The sequence below is a fragment of the Elephas maximus genome, chromosome 21 (genome assembly GCF_024166365.1).
Source record: "Elephas maximus indicus isolate mEleMax1 chromosome 21, mEleMax1 primary haplotype, whole genome shotgun sequence".
Classification (NCBI taxonomy): domain Eukaryota; kingdom Metazoa; phylum Chordata; class Mammalia; order Proboscidea; family Elephantidae; genus Elephas; species Elephas maximus.
In genome coordinates, this window is record NC_064839.1 from 35,993,062 (window position 1) to 36,018,693 (window position 25,632).

General features: G+C 38.7%; 2 protein-coding genes across 8 annotated transcripts in view; one reads left to right on the forward strand and one right to left on the reverse strand.

Moving 5' to 3' along the window:
* NFAT5 (nuclear factor of activated T cells 5) overlaps positions 1 to 8,692 on the forward strand; it is a 143,820-nt gene extending 135,128 nt beyond the window's left edge. For all 6 annotated transcript variants that reach the window (XM_049864841.1, XM_049864842.1, XM_049864843.1 and 3 more), the window contains one exon: positions 1 to 8,692. The gene's annotated coding sequence lies outside the window, so the exon portion shown is untranslated.
* The window catches only part of NQO1 (NAD(P)H quinone dehydrogenase 1), a 27,389-nt gene continuing 7,283 nt past the window's right edge, over positions 5,527 to 25,632 (reverse strand). The window contains exons 2-7 of one of the 2 annotated variants that reach the window (XM_049864849.1): positions 17,384 to 17,548; positions 17,145 to 17,275; positions 14,630 to 14,743; positions 13,946 to 14,047; positions 12,375 to 12,720; positions 5,527 to 5,617 (exon numbers count right to left, since the gene is read on the reverse strand). In XM_049864849.1, the coding sequence (XP_049720806.1) occupies positions 12,415 to 12,720; positions 13,946 to 14,047; positions 14,630 to 14,743; positions 17,145 to 17,275; positions 17,384 to 17,548 (818 nt within the window). In that variant the 3' untranslated portion in view covers positions 5,527 to 5,617; positions 12,375 to 12,414. Of the gene's footprint in view, positions 5,618 to 8,346; positions 12,721 to 13,945; positions 14,048 to 14,629; positions 14,744 to 17,144; positions 17,276 to 17,383; positions 17,549 to 25,632 lie in introns of those variants that run through there. The other variant, XM_049864848.1, reaches the window with a different exon arrangement.

Below are 25,632 nucleotides of genomic sequence, written 5' to 3' on the forward strand. Positions count from 1 at the left end.
AAATTCCATGAAGAAAACCTGATTCCAAGATGTCCTGAGATTTTGCGGTTTGATGAGGATTACTGAACTGTTACTTTCAAAACAAAATATGAAAAACTGTGTTTGAGTAAATGAATAGATTTTACTCTGACTGCAAAAGAGCACACATCTGCAGCCTGTTGCAGTGATTAGCCACCAATGTTAACATCTTCATATTTTATATTCCTAATAACAGTGGTGACTGAAAATCTATTTGAGTTTCCAGCTGGCAGAATTCATTGTTGCTATTTTCCTAGGCACTATTTCTGTGAAAGTGCAGTTTAAATTTAAGGCTGGACCATCAGTCATTATTGCTATTAGAAAATAATTCATATACCATGTTTACTTTTGTTCTTTGTTATTTTCTTTCCTGTATTGTTTTAGTCAATTAATGGCTTTTGAAAAAGTAATGTTCAAATAATAACTGAAGCTGTGATTTTCAGTATAAAAAAGCACAGCTGTGGGCCAAAGTGAAGGAATTTTTTTTTTTTTTTCAGTTTTTATGGGGAAACTGAAGGGGTAACATTCTGATAAGTAAGCTGTATTAAGAACTCTACACAGATGAGAGAACTCTTTATTTAACACAAAGGCAGACAATACAGTTACAAAACTGGGGACAGCTGGAATGCTCTTGGTTTTATTTTTCAGAGAGTTGTTAATTCTCTGTGTTTCTACTAAGAGGTTTAGCCATAACTGTGCATAGAAAAGTACCTATCATGCTGTATAAAAAATGAAGGGGATAACATATGGCAAATTCTGTTTTGATATCTTCTACAGTAGTTTAAACCGACAGTAATTTGAGTCTGTTTTCCTCTTAACTCAGTCTAAGACCGGCGTTCCTTTTATATTCATCCATATTATTCTTCCTCTCATTCTCATTTTAGATAATTATTCATATACTTACTGGCTTTATGACCCTGTAGCAACTTAAAGAAAAAAGGCCGCTTTCATCTAGGATGACCCAGCTCCTGCAGTACAGGGCAGGGGAGTGAGTACCCTTTCAGGAATTGATTGGGAGTTGATTCCTGAGAAAAAAATGCATTTTTTCCCCCCATGAACGGTGCTGTTCTAAAATCTTCAGATTTTCCCCTCTAACAGGAAACAGTGTAAAATTTAATTAAAAACAAAACAAAAACTAAAATTTCTTGAAATATCACTTCTCCCTGAGCTGCAGTGAGTGTAACTTCACTTGTCACCTCAGTGCTTTATAGTTTGAAGTGGTCACTTCTGTGATGGTTCCCACAAGCCTTAGGCTTTTACAGGGTCATATCAGTTGACTTAAAATGAAGAATTAACTTTTGTTACATCTATAAAGAGGAAAATAACACACTCCAGAACCTGCAGTTGCAGCACTAGTTATACAGTTTGGGGTGTTCTTGCCACCCATGGGATGCCTGCTTCTCACTACAACCTGTTGTCTGGACATGTGCTTATTTCTTATTTTCCTTTTGGTGTGTAGAAAGCTGTTAATACAGTTTAAGGCCAAACTGTGTGTGGCTTCTATATGTTGATAAAATGTTTTTGGTATCCTTATCCATTTAATTTTTTTTAAGTGTACAAAAAATAGCCTGTTAATTGTTCGTTGAAGGCTACTTTTCTGTTTTTTTCTGTTTAGTTGAACTGTGTGAAATTGTGGTGTTGGTTTTGTTTATATACAGCCAGATTTTTCCCCCCTTTTTGTGATGGCCTTCCTTGGTTCTTTGAGCTCTTCTTCTAATTTGTTTTTTTATCTTTATTCTCATATATTCTTCCTCCTCCCCAACCCTTTCTTCCTTTCTCTCTCTGATTGAGAGGCATTGAATTACGTTTTCAGTAGTACAGGCTTCTTGCCGATATGAAGGGAACTTTTCAGAAAGAGACCTACTCTGGGTCATTTAATTTTGAATACAGTTTTCAATCGTTCAAGTTTTGGATGGTTTATATCTAATGTGTGTTTCATTTTTTTGGAAAGCTATATTTTGTATTTAGGAAATGGTATACTATTTTGCTATTTGTACTGAGTGAGTACATTGGCATAAATATAGAAATTTATATATATATATACACATATATATAAACTATTCTTTTTTTGCCACACATTTTTGTGGTAAATTTGTGAGTTTGTCTGATGTTCTACCACAACGTGGCGTCTGATAACAGTGATGGGGGTGGGGGGATTATTATGTCTTTATTGAGTATTTAAGTATCTTTTGAAACAAATGACCTGTTCATCTGTGGCCATTCCATCAGGCAGTACCTTGGTGTTATTAGTGGGTTAAAGGCAGCTTACTGTATGTTTGCTGGGTCTTCACTCAGCAAAATGTTAGCGTAAGGAAACCCATGTAAGCAGTTTTGTCAAATGGTGTTTCACAAGAATGAGCCATTCAGTCTTTGCTCACTATATATTTAATATTTTATTATTGTTGTTATTGTTATTATTCATTGGCTTTCTGTATTCTATGCCTTTTATTTATAAAGACACTAAAAAAAACCATGTTTGTAATTTTAATAACATCTTTCCCATCTTGTAATATCCAGAGCTATTTTATATAAATTCTCTGAACCAAAAGCATTTTCCTCAATACATTTCTTCTTCCCCCACCCCATCTGAAGAAAATTACCCAATATAGTTCAGGTTATGAGAAGGATCAGCCACATAATCCAGTACTTCAGTTTTAAAATACAAAATTCTGACTTTAGAGGGTTGACTGTAATGTCGGAGAAAGCCTTCCCAGCAGGTATATAAATAAGAAATAAAATGCCATAAGGTTATTTCTGAGTTTTCTGAATTTTTTTTAACAGATTACATAGGAGACTCAGAAAGTCTATTTGTTCACCAACTTCCACTTAGAATGTTAACACTGTGCTATGGATGAAGTGGTGGCAAGAAGACTGGCTTGTGTGCTGACTTCTATCCTGTTGTTTAGCAAGAAGTTTATTGCGGTGAAATGTTGATTGCCAATACCAAGTCACCAGGGACCAATTTTCTGTTTTATGATATCTAAGTTTAGAACAGAACATACACCTGAACTGTAGTGGTTTGGTTGGATGAAGGCAGAAAAACCAGGTTTTATTTTCACAAATTTTGTGGTTATTTATACAAGGGCTGTGCTATGCTACCATATTCTTATTCAATAAGACAGATTTTTTTTTTTTTTTTAACATTGTTAATTGTTCCTTACCCCAAAGGTCAATGTTAAGTACAGAATTCTGAGTATATGATTTGGTCACAAAAAGTATTTGTCTCCTTATTGAAGATTTAGCTCAGTGGTTGATACTTGTGCTAAAAATACAATATCCAGATTACTGTCACAAGTTATAGCTACGTATGGGAGAGACACAGTTTATTAGGTTTATTTTATGGCAGAAGGACCTAAATAAACTGTGAGCCACATTTTATTTCTTTAAATTGTTATATTCAGTTCTTACTTTCAGCAACTTACATTAATGCTTGGAGCTTATCTGTGTGTGTGAGAGAGTGTGTTTTATTCCTTATTGTCATTCCATTATGTATCCACACCAACGTGGTAGAAGATAACTAGAAGTCAGATTTTGCTTTTGAGCTTTATCATCTTACCTGTGTAATTAGAGTATCATGTTGTTATTTAGCCAGTGCAAATCTGTTGCAGCCAGTCTCCCTAGAACAGGTTTTTTAAAGGGCTTTGTTTATTATAGAAACAGTATAAATGAAGGGTTTTCTTTCCTTTCTTCCTCCCTTCCTTACTCCCTCTCTTATAATCTTGTGTATGATGTAGTTCGGAACATTTAAGCCATTATAAATATTTGTTTTGGAAAAGTGAAATCTGAAAAGCATCAACAAATAAAGACCAGAATAAACTGCTTTAGTAGTTAAAGTCTCAAATTCAACATGTTTTTTTTTTTTTTTTTTCATGCTTTAAGTGAAAGTTTACAAATCAAGTCAATCTCTCACACAGGAACTTAAATATACCTTGCTACGTACTCCCAGTTGCTCTCCCCCTAATAAGACAGCCTGCTCCCTCCCTCCACTCTCTCTCTCTCTTCATGTCCATTTCGCCAGCGTCTAACCACCTCTACCCTCTCATCTCCCCTTCAGGCAGGAGATGCCAACATAGTCTCAAGTGTCCACCTGATCCAAGAAGCTCACTCCTCACCAGCATCCCTCTCCAACCCATTGTCCAGTCCAGTCCATCAACATGGTTTATAAATACTCACAATGAGAAACATGAGAATTTTTTTCATTTTCCTGGTGAAAATTTCTGTTCTAGTGTCTCTTTCTTAATTGATTTTTGTCTATTTAATTGAAAATTATATGAGTCCTGTTAGCTTTACTCTGCTTTGTGACCAGAAGCTTCATCCCTAACCTGCATACCTTTGGTTACCTGGAGGGACTTAATGGAAAAAGAGAGACTGGATAGTTCAGTAGATGTCCTAGAGAAGTGGTACAAGGGTATACCCTAGTCATGTGGGTGAGTAGAGTCTTATAACATGTACTTAGAACAGATTTTCTCCTCTGCCTATTTGTATCACTAGAGCTAAATGGTGGAGATAATGTTCATAATGGAGTAAATATCAGAATAATAGCTAAAATATCACTTGTCAATTGTCCCAGTGCTCTACATCTTTAATCACCATTTATTTTAACATCATACTAGCCTTATTAATAAAATTCTGTTTTTATTCCACTTTTTCTGGAAATTTTTTTAATATTTCATATATACATTAAATACTTATGGAAAAGTGTCTTTTTACCTTGATAGTGCCCCCTTCTTATAATTTCATTTTTCACTATTGCCAAAACACATGAACAAAAGGTTTTAATAGGTCCCAACTCTAAATTTTTCCATTTAGCCATTCTTTCCTCCATTTTTTTTTTTTTAAATTATGCGTTAGGTGAAAGTTTACAGAGTAAATTAGTTTTCTCATTCAAAAATTTATATACAAATTGTTTCCTGACATTGGTTGCAATCCCTGCAGTGTGTCATCACTTTCCCACTTTCCACCCCAGGTTCCCTTGTGTCTATTCGTCCAGTTTTCCTGTCCCTTCCTGCCGTTTCATCTTTGCTTTCGGGCGAGTGTTGCCCATTTGGTCTCATGTACTTGATTTGTCTAAGAAGCACGTTCCTCATGTACATTATTATTTGTTTTATAGGCCTGTCTGATCCTTGGCTGAAAGGTGAACTTCGGGAGTGGTTTCAGTTCTGAGTTAGAAGGGTGTCCAGGGGCCATAGTCTCAGGGGTTCCTCCAGTCTCTGTCAGACCAGTAAGTCTGATCTTTTTTGTGCATTTGAACTTTGTTCTACATTTTTCTCCTGCTCTGTCCGGGATCCTCAGTTGTGATCCCAGTCAGAGCTGTTGGTGGTATTAGCCGTGCACCATCTAGTTCTTCTGGGCTCAGGCTGGTGGAGGCTGTGGTTCATGTGGTCCATTAGTCCCTTGGACTAATATTTTCCTTGTTTCTTTGGTTTTCTTCATTCCCCTTTGCTCTGGACAGGATGGGACCAATACATGTATCTTAGATGGCCACTTGCAAGCTTTTAAGAGCCCAGATGCTACTCACCGAAGTAGGATGTAGAACATATTTTCCTCCATTTCTTAATCACAATAGGAAACAACATCATTAAGTCTAACCCCCTTTGACCTAAGAATAGCAGAAAAGATGCAGTGTTAGAAGGAGGGTAAGTAAAAAATTATAGGATTATACTGTTTAGGCTTTATATAAATTAACTATAAATTTTTCCTTTAGCTTCACTAATGATAGATCTATGTTAGTGCTAATGAAATTGTGAGACTCCGTATAAAAAAAATGTGTATAGTGAAATTTCAGCAATAAAGTGTTTAAAGCATCTGCTCTGATCTTAGATGGATGAAATAAATCACTAAAACATAGTTTAGGTAAAAAGCCTGGTAAAATCAATTTTTCTAACAAGACAGGGCCAGGTAATTCATGATAGTGTATCTTTGCCCACCAGAACCTCAGTTAATCTGCCTAGGAAAAATAATGTTAAAGGAAATGAGAAAGGAGCTTTATCTGAAGCCCTCCAGAATTAATAATTTCTTTCTACCAGATGCAGTTGTATTGAGTGTCCCTCTGTTTTTTGTTGTTGTTGTTGTTGTGGTGGTGGTAGTGCCTGAAGAAAAGGCCATCAGAACAGGTCAGGATGGTAGTACCTTTGGGATAGAGCAGCTTTTCTCATGTATTTCCATGACTGTAGTGGCACTGAAGTTAGCAAACCTTTATGCAATATTCTTAGTACTCTATTGACATGCACTTTAATCATTCCAAAGAAGCCAAGAATGCTATATAGTGATGATTCCTTCTTAATGAATACATCTTAATTACTTAGAATACTTATGTCCATTTTTATTTTGGATAGTCAACTTGGTATAAGTATTATGTAGATGTTTTCTAAAATGATTGTATAGTAGGACCTAAGCCTTTAGAACATTTTTCGTTGCTATCGAGTGGATTCCAACTCATGGCAATCCCATGTAATGACTATATAAAAAAAAATTATTACATTTCAGCAAATCATTTTAGAAAAATTAAAATGTCAGCTTGCTCATCTATATGTTTGAGTTAATTAATTAAAACCAGCCCTCTTCCTATATATTTTCTGTGTCATGTATATAAGAACATTATAGTGTATAGTTTTCTACATATATATAAACCAGTGGTTCTCAGAGTATGGTTCTCAGCCCACCAGCCAGCATCAGTATCACCCAGGAACTAGTCAGAATTGTAGATGTTTGGCCTTATCCTAGTCATACTGAATCAGAAATTCTGGGGTGGGGCCCAAGAAATCTGTTTTAACAAACCCCCCAGGTGATTCTGCTGCATGCTAAAGTTTGCGAGCCACTGGTGTAAACTATATATAGTAAGATGTAGAAGGTTTTTTTTTTTTTTTCCACTCAGATAGATACACTTTCTATTATCATTTATTGGCAATGATAATTTATTCTCCGTACTGCCTGTAGAAATACAGTATAGTTTATGTACATGGACAATTAGTCTATTGATATTTGGTTAACTCAGTTTGGCATTTTCCTACCACTTACTAAAAAGTTTACATTAAATGACTGATTTAAATATATAGGTGCAATGTTCTGTATTTCTTTTCTTCCGACATTTAAGTAGCTAATGTAATTGGTGGGTGCTAAAGTCTCCTGTTTATCCATAAAATGAGTACATTGTGGGCTTTCATTTCATTGCCCCTTACTTTACCAGCAGACTACAGTTTTGCTCTGGCTAGACCAACTCTCAGAACAAAATTCTTTGTCATTTCCCATATTTATGTTTGTATCTGAGGTAGCAAGATGGCTGGCCAGGTCATCATAGCACCTTTTTAAAAAATTTTTTTAATACATAAAACTTCTTTAAAGGTAGCTTGCTTTGTTTATGAACTGATGCAGTAGAGATATAGCTATCCTTGGGAGCTTCAGACAAAATTTTTTACTAAATTAAATGATAAACGAGATAATGCATTATATAATTTGGGCATTTCTCCCTTCTCAATTGTACGCATCACAGTAAATGTAAACCACAAGTCAATTTGTTCAATCATTTTAGTCTCCCTGTGTGATCACAATACCTCCATCGTTGTTCTAATCTTCCACTGTTTACAAATCACCAGTTAACTCATAAAAAAAAAAAAAATTCACATTTCAGAATGGAGGTTATCTTAAATATATACTCACTTTATAAAAATCACTGCTGTCTTTACTTACTAGTAGCAGTGGAAATGTAAGTGGCTTACTCTACAAACTTTGGTGCTGGCAAATACATAGACAAACTGTTGGGAGATGCTCTGGTTACATTCCTCCTTTCTTATCCCATTTCTCCCCTTACCCACTTTACTGCATAATGTATTCCTGTACCGACAGCATCCAACCACTTTATTCAACTCTAACTTGTAATGCCACCACCTTTAAAAACCCAATGTTTAACCATAAATCTTTATCATCCCAGCACTCTCATTTCTTTTCCAGAAGTCACTTGCCTGGTTGGAAATATTTTCTAAGGACTGCTTCTTATGATTTTAGCTAATGAACCTCAGGACAACATACACAGACATGTACACACACACGCACATAATCTCAGATGTTTGAGAGTAGGTTTGGAATCAGATTTCTGTGTCTAACAAAGAACTGTCCTGCACTAAAGTATTTGTGACTTTAGTAGCTACAGACTGATTTCAATGAACTTGAGTAATTTCCTTTCATCTAATGAATGTATCTGTTCACCTTATTCCCTTAATCCTAACCGATAAGCTCCAAGTAGTTGCTACTCTTTTGACGGCTTTTACTGCACTTCATCCACTTTCTTTCACTCAGTCATTTAATAAGTATACTACAGATATTTCATTAACCTTTCCTCAAGTGGTTTAGCTACAATTCTGCCATTAAAGTTTTTTAATTTTATTTGCTTGGGCACATTGATCAACCACTGAACTACCTTCCTCCATTGTCCTACAATGATGTAAGAATTACATTTTCGTGTATATGGCTTTCATAGTTGGGATTTCAGAGCACTGATACCAGATGTTTTCAGTTTGTTCTCTGGGGGAATTTTATTTGCATCTATCTATGTTTTTAGCTATCCGTGATAACTTGTTAAATATTAAAAAGATATTTTGCTTCTATTGGAACATTTGTATACTCGCAACTATATTTCTGTAAACAGCTGCAGTCAAAAATAAAACATTGAAAGTTTTTATTTTGCAGTGAGTAGCTGTCTTTTCTCTTCAGACTTTGTGAATGAATTTGCATTTTTGTATGTCAGTTTTGACCAACATGAAATTATAAAATCATTATGAAAGAGGTATGAAATATGGAAATATTTCTGAGTACTTTGTTTCTACTATTTTTTCAGGCATAGTACAGATGAGATGGCATGACAGAATTTTTGTTTTACTTAAATGTTTCATTTTTAGTAAAGTAACACATACACATGGTACCAGATCACGTAGCACGCAGATGCTTTGCATGAAAACCAAGTCTTCCCATCCCGCAGTCCCACACCTAGACATAATCTTTTTATTCTTGGTAGTTACTTCTACATATGTAAATGAGTGGTTACCAGAGTGTAGTTAACATATCCAAATGTATACATCTTAATGAGTTGTCGTTTTGAGAAGTCATGTATTTATTTCAACAATGCTGCCATTGTTCTCTTTTAGCATTTATGGACTTCATCAGCACTGAAAAGGAGCAATAATCAAATGAAATTTAGTATAAACATCAAATTTTCATTTAGTCCAAAAAACAGCATATGTGGACAAAAGTCTGCTGTGAAGATGGGACAATGGGAAGTGGCTGCCAGAAAAACTGATGCAATGTTGAGTTACATAATTTAAGTACAGTATCTATGTCCAGAACAAGAAATGTAATTGCCCTGATTTATTTCAAGCTGGTAAGAACACTACTCTGTCATCTTTTAAAGGAACAAATTCTCAAATCAGACCTAGCAGAGAACTGGAACATCATTTATCCCTGCTCAGGATACAACAAGGGCTCTAGAAATAAAAAAACAGCTATAGTTTCTCACCAGCAACACTAATAGTCTTACTTTCAGAAATAGGTATTGCCACCCTAGTACTCTACACTTCATGATGCCATCATCTCAGCTTCTACGAAGACAATATAACAGTTAAAAACATGGACTTTGGAGGTCACCTGCCTGGGTGAGTTCTGGCTCCAGCACTTACTATTTAACCTTCCATTTCTCAATTTCCTTATCCATACGATGGAGACAGAAACCCTGGTGGCATACTGGTTAAGAGCTGTGGCTGCTAACCAAAAGGTCAGCAGTTCAAATCCACCAGGTGCTCCTTGGAAACCCTATGGGGCAGTTCTACTCTGTCCCATAGGGTCACTACGAGTTGGAATCAACGGCAACCAGTTTGGTTTTTATAATAGAACCATAGAATTCAATGGGGTTCTTGTAAGAGTTAAATGGTATTAATTCATGTAAAATTACTTAGTTCCTGAGGCAAAGGTAAGTACCTAATAAATGTTACTTTGTATTAATATTAGTTCTCCTGATAGTAATTGTCTCTGCTTGTCTCTTGTACACTGTATCCCCATATCTTTTTGCTTTTTCAAGGACATGTTCTTTTTATTGTTTTTACTCTCCAGCATCAAAACTTTTTCTCTAAGAGTCATTCCCACTGCCATACAAATTTGCTGCAGTGTCTCTTCTTTAAAAAAAAAAAAAAAACTTTGACCACATCCCCCTCCACTTCCTCTCTTCCCACTCTCTCTTGAACCCATTCCAATCAGGCTTTCATCGAATCACTCAACTGAAATGGCTCCTGTCAAAGTCACCAATGGCCTCCACACTGCCAAGTCCAATGGTCAATTCTCAGTCCTCATCTTACTCAGCTTATCAGTACTTAATATACTTAATCACTCCCCACTTGAAGCACTTTCTTCACTTGGCTTTCGGGACACCACACTTTCTTGGCTCTTCTGCTTCACTAGCCACTCCTTTCACTCTCATTTTCTTGGGTCGTTGTGAGTAGGAAGTGACTCAACAGTAACAGGTTCAGCTCAGTTTTCAAAGCTCCATCATATCAGTTCTCTATTGCTTAGGACAAAGTAACTTTTCTCTTTCAAATTCCATGAGAGGGTCAGAGTCCATTATTCCATTTCCATTCAGTATGAAGCAGCCTTGTTGGGTGGGCTTTCAAGCAAAGTCACCATGATTTATTATTCAAATCTCTGATCCTGTCTTCCACAGTAGAATCCACTTTTGCCTGAATGCCTCTTACCACTAAATTCACTGAAACCAATGAATGTGGGTGTTTTACAGAAATTAATTTTATTCGATTTGAAATTTTCTAAAGTTTACACAAAATTGCAGTGACACTGAAGGCAACAAAAAATACTTTCAAAATGAAACACCCATCCTTCTGCCATTGTGTGTACCGTAGAGGGAAAAAATATCCAACACTAGTCAGTATCCGGTAAAGGAGGTTCTCCAGCCTATAGTCATCATTTCCTTGGCAGGTAAGTTGGCTTCATTTCTCTCATTTTCTTTCAGTGTACCACAAGAGGGCGATCTTTTATCATATTCTACTTGAATTACACCAATAGTGGGAAAAGATAAACTTCAACAATTTAAATGGGAAATTAGAATATTATGCTAAAATTGTTCACCAAAGTTAACAAACATCTAGGCATGCAATTTTACTCCAAAAGTCATGGAACCAAAACATTAAAAGGTCGGTTGTCAATTTAGCAGTGGTACAGAAGATAGAGGGTAACCTTCCAGGATTTTAGATCACAAGGCTGACTACAAGCACTCACTTGTTTGTAAAGTTGTTATTTAGTGGTGGGAAGAGGGGTGCTAGTAAATGAAATGATTTCTATGGTCCTTCACAACTCCAATATAATTTCAAGTTTAAGAGAAATTGTTGTAAGGCAATTATGGATTATTGATAAGAATTTTATCATTTTCTTTTCATCTTCCTTTTCCAAGCTGTATATCCTAAGCACTATAAAAAATTTTTAAGTATTGGAGGTACTCTTTCCTTTCTTGATTTCATTCAGTGTAGCAGACCTAGGACGTACATGTGTTGGTTTATTTCTGCAAATATTAAATTGGAAGATTGAGGTAAAGAAGAAACTTATATTAGCTTTTCATTTCAAGGTATCTGTGTGCACTGTATACAAACAACAAAGGCTGAAGAATCACACTCACGTTAGGCATGTAAGTCACTGTGTAGTCATTAAAACCAAAAGGTATCATCAACAAGCATTAGATTACTAATTCCTAAACAAATTAAGTCCCTTAGGTCAGACAGATTCAGTCATTTCTTTCTCTGAGCAATTCCCCTCTGACATAAACCACAGAGAGATGATTAAAAGAAAAACAGGTAACTGAAGAGTTAGGTGCTGTTTACCCATTAAAAAAGACAAAACCCCATTGCCAGTGAGTCGATTCCAACTCATAGCGACCCTACAGGACAGAGTAGAACCACCCCCATAGAGTTTTCAAGGAGCAACTGGTGGACTCGAACTGCCGACCTTTTGGTTAGTAGCCACAGCTCTGAATCACTGCACCACCAGGGCTCCTAGATGCTGTTTAGTCAACAGCATCCCAAAAATTTAGCTATAAAAAAGAGATTAAATTGTGTAGATGACCTTAAGGAATATTCTCTATCATCTTTCTGTGTCCTTCCCTGCTTTATAACCTAAGTGGCACCTTAACTCTAATCAGATTTTGGTCATATGCCATGGTAACAATCAAAAGAATCAGTTAAATTTAAGAATAAAACTATCCAAGAATATATGAGTATAGTCTATTCTCTCCCTTCTATTCATTCCTTATGAAAAACAAAAGGTTTAACCTTGAAAACCAAAGCAAGTCAAAGAATCCTGAAAAGGATACCTACATTTGGCTATATTTAGAAGGAAATCTAAGTCTTGTGCATCTCATTTTCTGGCTTTGATCTGGTTGTCATTTGGGATGGATTTGCCCAAGTGATGGCCCACAGAAAGGCCAAATTTCTTCTTTTTCTGTTCATCCTGTACCTCTTTTTTCATTAAGAACCCTGCCTCAAAGTTTAGGTCAAAGAGGCTGCTTGGAGCAAAATACAGTGGAGTCTCATCCCAAATATTCTCCAGGCGTTTCTTCCATCCTTCGAGGATCTGGATCCGGACATCCGGTGGAGTGTGCCCAATGCTATACGTCAGCTGAGGTTCCAAGACTTGGAAACCACAGAAATGCAGAGTACCACTCTGGGGATACACAAAGCACAGAGGTGAGTGACAGAACAAACCCCATATTGTTTGTATTGAATACAAACAACAGAAGTTGGTCTGGGCTTCTCAATAAGATACAGGCAGTCCCTGGATTATCAAGTGCTGGGTTCCTAAATCTGTCTTTAAGTTGAATTTATACTAAAACAGGAACAGTTAGTCTAGTATCTAATTAGTACCTAATGTCAGTCAAATGTTTGTCTTAGTATACAGTGTACCTTTCTATGCATAAAGAACATTCAAGAAACACTTCCAGGTACACTAAAACATCTTTAACATAATACAGTAATAATAATGTTTTGATGCCTGTCGCCAAGTAGTACCCGTTTGTTATTACAAACCATTGTATATGCCTCGACTTTTTAATATAATAGGCTTTATGGGGTTGGTTTGTAACTACAGGTTGTACGTAAGTCAGACATTCAGAACCCTGGGACGGCCTGCACCTCAGTAGGGAGGTCTGAGGTAACCTGGAGAATCAGTTCAAAAATATATTCTCTCACCTTCTCTATACCTACCTGCTACCTATTTTAAGCCTATTCAGCTGTACTCTTCTTTAAATGAATAAAACCTTGAAACCCTGCCAGCCTGGGATCGTCTGCCAAAAGTGCCGGAAATTCTATTACATAAGGGAGAGTTTCAGCTTCTTGGCAGCTGACTCTTGCCAAGCACACAGATGTGCATTTCTCTGCCTCTTGCTCCAGATAACTAGATGATTCTTAACAAATGATTCTTCTGGGTGGCCACCTCATTTGCTGTTCTTTCCAGCCCCTTTCCTTGTGAGAGATTATTTGAGAACCCCATGACCACCAAAAAGCCTACCTCAGACTTCAGTTTGACTCATTTCTAAAACTGGCTGGACCAGATCATTTCTTATATGTTCATGGACTCTAACAGTCTGAGACTATAGCAGCAGTTTGGAGGAGGACAGGAAGATTGGAGAGAGATGTCAGTCATCTGAAGAGAATCAGGGCACATGGTTATAGAAATCAAGGGCCACCTGCTTTCTAGTCCTTGGTTGGGAGACAATGATGTTTGAGTATGTGCGCACATGGGTGTATTCAGTAACCACGGGGGCCTCCTGTAGTTCTGAATCATTACTGTTCTTTCATCTTCCCAACCCAGATCTGTTTTCAGTTGCTGTCTTGAGAGTTTGGACCCTCAATTAACTAATGCCCCTAAAGGTTCACTGAAAACAAGGTACCTGAATTGGCCAGAGAATGATATTCATGTCCCCATGGACACCCTCCAGAGAGTACATGGAGCCACTGCCACCAGTGGTGATGGAAAGCACTGTCTTCTTATTCTGTAAAAGGGAAAAAAAAAATTACTCTCCACATCTCCTTGGTGACAGGAAGTTAATGAAACAACCCCAGGGAAAAGAACACACAAGTCCGCCCTACTTGCTGCTTATATTATTTCACACTTTGACTCCTCTGAGCCACCCAGTCTGACTCTGCAGAAGTACCAGCCTAGAAGGTTGCACACGGACAGGTAGCCAGGGGCAAGCCAAAGGATCCCATACTCCTGAGTGTGGCAAGGCTGTCACAATTATTTAAAATCAGTGCTGGCTACCTTGGTAGAGTTACTTGTCATTTTTATCTCAGTCTCCCCACGGTGCTAGGCATGTTGTACAATAGGAGCTTTAACACAGAAGGTCTCAAAGTGTTTCTTGTACAGTATTTGGGTCTCCAAAAAACTAAGACAGACTTTTTATTATTATGGAAAAGTATTTTAAAGCAAATCTTTAACATGTCATTTTAGCTATAAAAACTTGGTTATGCATCTCTTCCGAAAGACCTGTATCCTAATCGTAATATCTAATCGTGCTCAAAAGTTGCCTCAGGACAGAATCCAGCTGTTAGAAAAATTAGAACCATCCACCTACCCGGAAAGGTCCCTTGTCATACATGGCAGCATATGTGTAAGCAAACTCCCCTATGAGCACTCGCTCAAACCAGCCTTTCAGAATGGCAGGGACTCCAAACCACTGCAGTGGGAACTGTGGGACAGAAGACACCAAAAAGGTCAGGTCAGGGACACCCCCAGCACAGAGGGCAGCTCAGGGTGCTCAGCTGCTGCCTATCATGTCACTGTAGGGATGTGCCCTTCTTCAGGCCCTTTTCATTCCTTCTGTAGGAGTTAATACATAAAGAGTAAAGTATTATCCTTGGTCAGTCCAACTTGACACTCCTGCTTCTGTCTACAAATACTGACTAGGTCTGAATAAAGCCACATGCAAGTCGGATAATAAATAATAAATGCAGCCACAGTCAGAGCTGAAAATGGAATTGGTTGCCTTGGGGTTATTAAAATTTCACTCGCCATGGCACCTGGGGTCTTAAAACACTAGCAAGCGGCCATCTAAGATATATCAACTAATCTCAACCCACCTGGATCAAGGAAGAATGAAGAACACCAAAGACACAAGGTAATTATGAACCTAAGAGACAGAAAGGACCACATAAATCAGAGACTACATCAGCCTGAGACCAGAAGAACTAGATGGTGCCCTGCCACAACTGATGACTGTCCTAACAGGGAACACAATAAAGAGCCCCTGAGGGAGCAGGAGAGCAGTAGCATGCAGACCTCAAATTCTCATAAAAAGACCAGACTTAATGGTCAGACTGAGACTAGAAGGACCCCAGAGGCCATGGTCCCCAGACCTTCTGTTAGCCCAAGACAGGAACCATTCCCAAAGCCAACTCTTCAGACAGGGATTAGACTGGAATATGGGATGGAAAATGATACTGGTGAAGAACGAGCTTCTTGGATCAAGTAGACGCACAAGACTATGTTGGCATCTTCTGTCTGGAGGGGAGATGAGAGGGCAGAGGGCGCCAGAAGCTGCCCGAATGGACACGAGGAGAGAGAGTGGAGGGAAGGAGTGTGCTTTTTAATTAGGCGAAGAGCAATTAGGAGTGCAGAGCAAGATGTGTATAAATTTTTGTATAAGAGACTGAACTGATTTGTAAACTTTCACTTAAAGCACAATAAAAAAATTTTTTTTTAAAAAGGCAGAGGGAAAAGACACACATGTGAAGATGAAGGTAGAGACTGGAATTATGCTGCCACAAGCCAAGAAACACCTGGAGTCACCAAGTGCTGGGAGAGGCAAGAAAGGTTCTTCTCTATAACTTTCAGAGGGAGTGTGGCCCAGCTGAGACCTTCATTTTGAACTTCTGGCCTCCAGAACTGTGGGAGAATAAATTTCTGTTGTTTTAAGCCAAAAAAAAAAAAAAAAATTCAGTCTCCCTCAAGCTGTTCTTAGAGAAGTAAGAAAACTGAGCCGAGTTCTAGTCTAGGTGGCACCTTGACATGAATTAAGGCATTCCTTCCTAGGCATACTTTATGTTGAAAGTCTGCCTTAGTACACCTCATTTTGCTAGAATAAGATATTTTCCTGTCATCTGTTGGAAAACTGATATAATAAATATTCCAATCTACAGTGTTTACATTGCCTTAGATGTGATGCTATTTTACAGTGTATAACCTGCACAACTGTATTGATAATGAACAAAATTTATGCATCAGATAGAAGCTAAATGCAAAGACCGCCAAGGTCCTTTCCAATTCTAAAGTACAGTGATTCGGAGACACAGAACTGAAAGCTGCTACTGCCACTGCCTTAACTGCACTAGGCTAAGATGAGGTAGGAAGCCTCGATCTAGAAGGCACCTTTTGGGGCATGTGGCATTGACTCATATCAACAAGCTTGGGCGGGGCGGGGGGGGTGGAATAAAGGACTTCAAAGGCTGCATTCTCTGCAACTGCCTGAATAACTACAAGAGCCACAGAGAACATCGCCCTCCTTGTGAGGCTTCTGTCCTACACTGTCAAAAGGCTAACTGGAATTAATACAAGGGACGTTGTTGAATACGGCCAGATGCTTTAAGGAAGACTGACTGGCAAACGCCCAGACAGTTCCAGTATTGGCTGTTAAGTGGAGAGGCAGCTTCAGGGAAAAGAAAGGCCATGATGTGCTGCTGGAACACATTAAGCAGAGCAATGCATACTCTGACTGGGAAGATACAATGGCAAACAGATCAATCTCTCACGCATCACTCTAGAAACTATTCAGGATCCTTAAGAAGAAAGAGAGAAAACTGCAAACTCAGAAAAAATAAACCAGGAATGACCAAGTGAAGGGAAGATCAGGCACAAGGGGGAAAAAAAGCTCAAGGTATATATGTCATCTTTGCAGTCACATTCATATACCCAAAGAGTAACAGAGCCAGAACACATCTATAGATCGGTGTAATACTGCACCTTTGAAGTACTCACCCTGATTTATACAGAATGTGGTAAAATGACTAAATGACTTTTCTGAGATCACATACCGTAAGAGTAATAGGTCTAGGACAATACGAACTCAGATGTCCCAACACCCCCTACCATACTTGAAATATCACAAGGTCTGCAGCCTCCAGCTTCTTTTGTTCAGCCACAATATCCGGGCTCAAACGGCCTTCTTTGTAAGCTAGAACAGACTCAGCAGGATACTGAAAGTTCTCTGGGTCCTTTAGTTTACCTGCAGAGAAGAAAAAGAGGCTGAGGCCAGGGGGGTTGAGGCTGAGCCAGAGAACTTCCAGCCAAGAAGTTTCACAAAACCCTAATTTAAGAGAAGAGCCAGTCTTACCCTTGATGTCATTTTTGGAAATGATGGGGTTGAACTTCATGGCATAGAGGTCTGACTCAGTGACCTCCCATCCTTTCCTCTTCAAAGTCTCTACAGCAGCCTCCTTCATGGCATAGTTGAAGGACGTCCTCTCTGAGTGAGCCAGTACGATCAGTGCTTTTCTGACTATTTAGACACACACAGGGCATATGGAGAAAATCAGTTACCTGTCTGCAAAATTTCAGATACAGGGCAGTCAGGATCCATAACGGAAGAGGTAATGTGGTTAGACATTAGGTTATGCAATCTGTCCCCTGCAGACAAAAATCTGTTTTCTCCTGAAAGGTACCAACGCAGAAAGTAGGCATTTTGATTCAGTGGGAAAACAATGGCTAATTAAATAAATGGTGGTGACATACTTAATTAGCCATCTCCATAGAAATAAAATTATCCCTTGTCTTGGTTAACTGGTGCTACCATAACAGAAATACCACAACTGGAAGTCCATAACAAAGAGAAATTTATTCTCTCACAGTCTAGGAAGCTAGAAGTCTGAATTCAGGGTGCCAGCTCCAAGGAAAGGCTTGCTTTGTCAGCTCTGGGGGGCAGATCCTTGTCTGCAGTATTCTCCTGGTCTGGGAGCTTCTCAGCACAGGGACCCTGGATCCAAAGGACACACTCCCCTCATGGTTCTTCATTCTTGGTGGTAGGTTCCTCTCCTCTCTGCTGGCGTCTCTCTTTTATATTTCAAAAGTGACTGACTGAAGATATAACCTAATCCTGTAGCTTGAGTCATGCCTCATTAACATAACTGCCTCTGATCCTGCCTCATTGTCATCATAGAGGTTAGGATTTACAACACATAGGAAAAATACATCAAATCACAAAATGGAGGACAACTACACAGCACTGGGAATCATGGCCTAGCCAAGTTGACACACATTTTGGAAGGACCCAATTCAATCTATAACATTCTATCCTTTGGCCCCCCAAAACTCATGCCCTTGCCATATAAAACACTTTCACCCCATCATATCATTTCAAAAATCTTTCAATCAACTCTAAGTCCAAATTCCATCCTGGGGCAAAAATTCCTCTTCATCTGTGAAATCCAGAGTGTGAATTACTCGCTTCCAAAGTACGATGGTGAAACAGGCACAAGCTAGACATTTCCATTACAAATAGGAGAAACTGGAGGAAAAGAAGGAATAACAGGCACCAAGCAAGTCAGCAGAACACATTATATTACCTCTAAAGGCTTGAAAATAATCTTGTTCTCTGCGATCATTTAGACAATGGCCCTGCCCTCGATTCTGGGTAGAGGCCCCTGGGCCTGGGCTCCAGCTTTGCCCTCCAGCCCTATGGAATGGCAACTCTACGCCCTCGGCTCTGGCAACCACATTCTCCTAGTTCATCCAAGTCAGCAGGCCCCGTTTTTCTGCTCCTTGGGCCTGGCAGCCCTGCCCCCTCAGCTTTGGGCAGCGAATCCAGCCATATCCTGCTGGCACTCTTGAATGGCAGCCCTGCACTCCACAACCGAGTTGGTGAAGATCTGACTCTTTGAAACCTGGGAGGCTGTGGCTCCAGCCTTTCAGACCCCAGAGGTCACGGCCCTGACCTTTGAGACTGAGGCAGCTCTGCTGCTTCCTGCGTTGTCTCTTCAGCTTCTGCTTCCTGGTTCCTTGGCCTCTTGGCCCCTTGGGCTTTGCTGCCCCACGTCTGCCCTGCTGGGGCAAGTGTTCCAAAGCTCTTTAGCTCCACCAATAGGTGCCTGGAGGCACCCCATTCCACCAGTAAACTTCAGCCAGAAAGCACTCAGCCCTCTTGCTCTATGACTTGGCAAGCCTAGCTCCACTGCTAAGTGCCTGGAGGCCCACCACTCCTCCAGGAAGCCTCCCTCCTATGCAAAGGCACTCTGCTCTCTCAGGGATAGTGACTAGAAGGACACAAAAAGGGCCTTTTGGAGGTGCTGACAATGTTCTATTTCTTCATCTGGGTGCTGATTACATTGGGTGCTGCTTCAGTTTGTGCCATTTCATTGAGTGCTACACTTTAGAACTTGCGCACTTTTCTGTGTGTCTATTCAATAAAAAAGTTTTTGTCTTTAATTATCCCACTAACACACCACATAAACGCCAATAATTTCCAGGTAGATAAAATATCTACATTTTTAGAAATGAAACTATTTAAATAGTAGAGGAGTCAAGGGAGAATTTGTAAACCTCAGGGTGGAGAAGACCTTTTAAGAAAGATGAGAGATTCTGAAGTAATGAAGGAAAAGCCTGACAGATAAAGCCACATAAACACAAGAATTTTTGTTAACAGCACCATATAAACAGTCAAAGGCCTCCCTGACAGGGAACACAACAGAGAGTCCCTCATGGAACAGGAGAAAAGTAGGGTGCAGAACTCAAATTCTAGTAGAAAGACTAGACTTAATGGTTTGACTGAGACTGGAGGGACCCCGGAAAGCACGGCCCTCAGGCTCTGTGTTAGCCCAAAACTGAAACCACTCCCAAAGCTAACTCTTCAGACAAAGGTTAACTGGACTATAAGACATAAAATGATACTTGTGAAGAGCACACTTCTTAGCTCAAATAGATCCATGAGATTAAATGGGCAGCTCCTGTCCAGAGGCTAGATGAAAAGGCAGAAAGGGACAGGAGCTGCCTGAATGGACACGGAAAATCCAGGGTGGAAAGGATGAGTGTGCTGTCATGTTACAGGGAGAGCACCTATGGTCACATTATAAAATGTATAAATTTTTGTATGAGAAACTAACTTGAACTATAAACTTTCACTTACAGCACCATAATAAAGTTGGAGGACAGTTAACTAGGAGAAGATACCTGTAATTCTTATCCACAGAGTTAAAATCTCTCAAAGAATAAAAGAATGCCTAAAATCATTAGAAAAGACAGGCAATGCAGTAGAAAAATGGGTCCAGGATATAAACACAATTCACTGAGGAAGAAATGTAAATGACAATAAACAAATGCTCTGCCTGGCCTCTCAAGAAAAGCAAATAGAAATATCATTTACCCATCAGATTAGTCACGAATTTTATGATCAGTAACACTGCAGGCTATTTAGATAACAAGAAAACTGGCACATTGCTGGTGGGATTATGAATTGCTTCAAACTTCTGGGAAAGTAACCAGGCTGAATCTGTTAAAATTTTAAAGGCACATGTATTTTTGCTATACCACTTCAACCTTGGGTAATCTTTTCTACAGACTAAAAGCATCAGGACATAAAGATATATTGGCAAGGATGCATGCTCTTTATTGGCAAAAATTAGGCATGACCTGATTGTTAACGGGGAGCATTTGAATAAAATTACATCCATACTACAGAATATTATGCTGTTAACAAGAATGGTAAATATATATAGTGACCCAGAAAGATATCCACAATATATTGTTAACTGATAAACAAGTGAATGCGAATCCATTTTTATTTAAAAATGGAAAAAATCTCTCTCTCTTTATATATACATACGGAAACCCTGGTGGCGTAGTAGTTAATGTTACAGCTGCTAACCAAAAGGTCAGCAGTTCAGATCTACCAGGCGCTCCTTGGAAATTCTATAGGGCAGGTCTACTCTGTCCTATAGGGTCGCTATGAATCAGAATTGACTTGACGGTGACATGACAGGTTTGGTTTGGTGTGTGTATATATATCTATATACATACACAGTATGTTGTTATGAGGGAGAAATATTTGATTACATTATAAGGGGTGGCAAGGGGGTATAGGTCCTCTTCTGTGTTAATAAAATTGTGAGAACAGACATCCTTTACTTTTTTTTTTTTTCATTATGATGAAATAAGAGGAATTTATTATAATTGAATCATTCTGCTGTTGCACATTTCCACTGTTTGAATATTTATTCTTTTATAAATAATGCTAGCACTAAATATTTTATTTCACACATAATTTCTTCATTTCTAATTACCTACTTAACACAGATTTATAGAAGTAGTCTTATTGAGTCACTGGCCAGGCTAATTTACTGTTAAAGTGGCAAAAGATACTGGTAAATTTTAAGCCTAAGCTTTTAAGTAATTGAGGTCCATACATTTTAAATGACTTGTCTAAGGACACTGGGCTATACTTTTACTTCCACGGTAGCACTTCCTCTTATTTCACCTCTGCTCCTAACCACTGCCCTATGCTCAGCAACCTTTCTTGTTCTGCTGACTGTAAGAACTTGGTGCTGCTGTGCCTGGGTGATTAGTAATAATAGCATAAAGAGTCATTCACACCCTACCATTTATAGGAGCTGCCACTGGGCCTCTTGCATTTTGCCTCCTTGGTTAATAATATTTTATCTCAATTAAAAATGTCCCGATTATCACCATGGTCTCATGCCATATTGGTACAGGAAAACTTTTTTTTTTTTTCCCCCGTGTCCACCTGATTTAATTAGCTCACTCTTCATCAGCATCTCTCTCCCCCCCACTGACCAGTCCTTTTCATGCCTGATGATTTGTCTTCAGGGATGGTTCCTGTCCTGTGCCATCAGAGGTTCTGGGGAGCATTGTCTCTGGGATTCCTCTAGTCGCAATCATACCATTAGGTGTGGTCTTTTAATGAGAATTTGGGGTCTGTATCCCATTGGTCTCCTGCTCCCTCAGGAGTTGTCTGTTGTGCTCCCTGACAGGACAGACATCGATTGTGGCCGGGCACCAACTAGTTCTTCTGGTCTCAGGATAATGTAGGTCTCTGGTTCATGTGGCCCTTTCTGTCTCTTGGGTTCTTAGTTGTCGTGTGACCTTGGTGTTCTTCCTTTGCCTTTGCTCCAGGTGGGTTGAGACCAATTAATGTATTTTAGATGGCCGCTTGTTGGCATTTAGGACCCCAGGCGCCACAATTCAAAGTGGGATGCAGAGTGTTTTCATAATAGAATTGTTTTGCCCATTGACTTAGAAGTCCCCTCAAACCAAGTTCCCCAGACCCCAGCCCCTGCTTCGCTGACCTTTGAAGCTTTCATTTTATCCCGGAAACCTCTTTACTTTTAATCCAGTCCAATTAGGCTGACCTTCCTTGTATTGAGTGTTGTCTTTCCCTTCACCCAAAGCAGTTCTTATCTACAGACTGATCAATAAAAAGCCCTCTCCCTCCCTCCCTCCCTCCCCTCTTTGTAACCACGTAAGTCTGTGTTCTTCTCCGTTTTTTCTATTTCTCAAGATCTTATAATAGTGGTCTTATACAATATTTGTCCTTTTGCAACTGACTCATTTCGCTCAGCATAATGCCTTCCAGATTCCTCCATGTTATGAAATGTTTCAGAGATTCGTCACTGTCCTTTATCGATGCGTAGTATTCCATTGTGTGAATATACCACAATTTATTTACCCATTCGTCCGTTGATGGACATCTTGGTTGCTTCCAGCTTTTTGCTATTATAAACAGAGCTGCAATAAACATGGGTGTGCATATATCTGTTTGTGTGAAGGCTCTTGTATTTTTAGGGTATATTCCGAGGAGTGGGATTTCTAGGTTGTATGGTAGTTCTATTTCTAGCTGTTTAAGATAACGCCAGATGGATTTCCAAAGTGGTTGTACCATTTTACAATCCCACCAGCAGTGTATGAGAGTTCCAGTCTCTCTGTAGCCTCTCCAACATTTATTATTTTGTGTTTTTTGAATTAATGCCAGTCTAGTTGGTGTGAGATGGAATCTCATCGTAGTTTTAATTTGCATTTCTCTAATGGCTAATGATCGGGAGCATTTTCTCATGTATCTGTTGGCTGCCTGAATATCTTCCTTAGTGAAATGTGTGTTCATATCCTTTGCCCACTTCTTGACTGGGTTGTTTGTCTTTTTGTGGCTGAGTTTTGACAGAATCATGTAGATTTTAGAGATCAGGCGCTGGTCTGAGATGTCATAGCTGAATATTCTTTCCCAGTCTGTAGGTGGTCTTTTTACTCTTTTGGTGAAGTCTTTAGATGAGCATAGGTGTTTGATTTTTAGGAGCTCCCAGTTATCTGGTTTCTCTTCATCATTTTTGGTAATGTTTTGTATTCTGTTTATGCCCTGTATTAGGGCTCCTAGGGTAGATCCTATTTTTTCTTCCATGATTTTTATCGTTTTAGTCTTTATGTTTAGGTCTTTGATCCACTTGGAGTTAGTTTTTGTGCATGGTGTGAGGTATGGGTCCTGTTTCATTCTTTTGCAAATGGATATCCAGGTATGCCAGCACCATTTGTTAAAAAGACTATTATTTCCCCAATTGACTGACACTGGTCCTTTGTCAAATATCAGCTGCTCATACGTGGATGGATTTATATCTGGGTTCTCAATTCTGTTCCATTGGTCTATGTGCCTGTTGTTGTACCAGTACCAGGCTGTTTTGACTACTGTAGCTATATAATAGGTTCTGAAATCAGGTAGGGTGAGGCCTCCCACTTTCTTCTTCTTTTTCAGTATTGTTTTGCTTATCCGGGGGTTCTTTCCTTTCCATATGAAATTAGTGATTTGTTTCTCTATCCCCTTAAAGTATGACATTGGTATTTGGATTGGAAGTGCGTTATATGTATAAATGGCTTTTGGTAGAATAGACATTTTTACTATGTTAAGTCTTCCTATCCATGAGCAGGGTATGTTTTTCCACTTAAGTATGTCCTTTTGAATTTCTTGTAGCAGAGTTTTATAGTTTTCTTTGTATAGGTCTTTTACATCCTTGGTAAGATTTATTCCTAAGTATTTTATCTTCTTGGGGGCTACTGTGAATGGTATTGATTTGGTTATTTCCTCTTCGGTGTTCTTTTTGTTGATGTAGAGGAATCCAAGTGATTTTTGTATGTTTATTTTATATCCTGAGACTCTTCCAAACTGTTCTATTAGTTTCAGTAGTTTTCTGGAGGATTCCTTTGGGTTTTCCATGTATACGATCATGTCATCTGCAAATAGTGATAGCTTTACTTCCTCCTTACCAATCTGGATACCCTTTATTTCTTTGTCTAGCCTAATTGCCCTGGCTAGGACTTCAAGTACGATGTTGAATGAGAGCGGTGATAAAGGGCATCCTTGTCTGGTTCCCGTTCTCAAGGGAAATGCTTTCAGGTTCTCTCCATTTAGAGTGATATTGGCCGTGGGCTTTGCATATATGCCCTTTATTATGTTGAGGAATTTTCCTTCAATTCCTATTTTGGTTAGAGTTTTTATCATAAATGGGTGTTGAACTTTGTCAAATGCCTTTTCTGCATCTATTGATAAGATCATGTGGTTTTTATCTTTTGTTTTATTTATGTGATGGATTACATTAATGGTTTTTCTGATATTAAACCAGCCTTGCATACCTGGTATAAATCTCACTTGATCAGGGTGTATTATTTTTTTGATGTGTTGTTGGATTCTATTGGCTAGAATTTTGTTGAGGATTTTTGCATCTATGTTCATGAGGGATATAGGTCTAAAATTTTCTTTTTTTGTAATGTCTTTACCTGGTTTTGGTATCAGGGAGATGGTAGCTTCATAGAATGAGTTGGGTAGTATTCCGTCTTTTTCTATACTTTGAAATACCTTCAATAGTAATGGTGTTAAGTCTTCTCTGAAGGTTTGGTAGAACTCTGCAGTAAAGCCATCTGGGCCAGGACTTTTTTTTGTTGGAAGTTTTTTGATTACCGTTTCAATCTCTTTTTTTGTTATGGGTCTATTTAGTTGTTCTACTTCTGAATGTGTTAGTTTAGGTAGGTAGTATTGTTCCAAGAATTTATCCATTTCTTCTAGGTTTTCAAATTTGTTAGAGTACAATTTTAGGTAGTAATCTGATATGATTCTTTTGATTTCATTTGGTTCTGTTGTGATGTGGTCCTTCTCGTTTCTTATTCGGGTTATTTGTTTCCTTTCCTGTTTTCCTTTAGTCAGTCTGGCCAATGGTTTATCAATTTTGTTAATTTTTTCAAAGAACCAGCTTTTGGCTTTGTTAATTCTTTCAATTGTTTTTCTGTTCTCTAATTCATTTAGTTCAGCTCTAATTTTTATTACTTGTTTTCTTCTGGTGGCTGATGGGTTCTTTTGTTGCTCACTTTCTATTTGTTCAAGTTGTCGGGACAGTTCTCTGATTTTGGCTCTTTCTTCTTTTTGTATGTGTGCATTTATCGATATAAATTGGCCTCTGAGCACTGCTTTTGCTGTGTCCCAGAGGTTTTGATAGGAAGTATTTTCATTCTTGTTGCTTTCTAAGAATTTCCTTATTCCCTCCTTGATGTCTTCTATAACCCAGTCTTTTTTCAGGAGGGTATTGTTCATTTTCCAAGTAT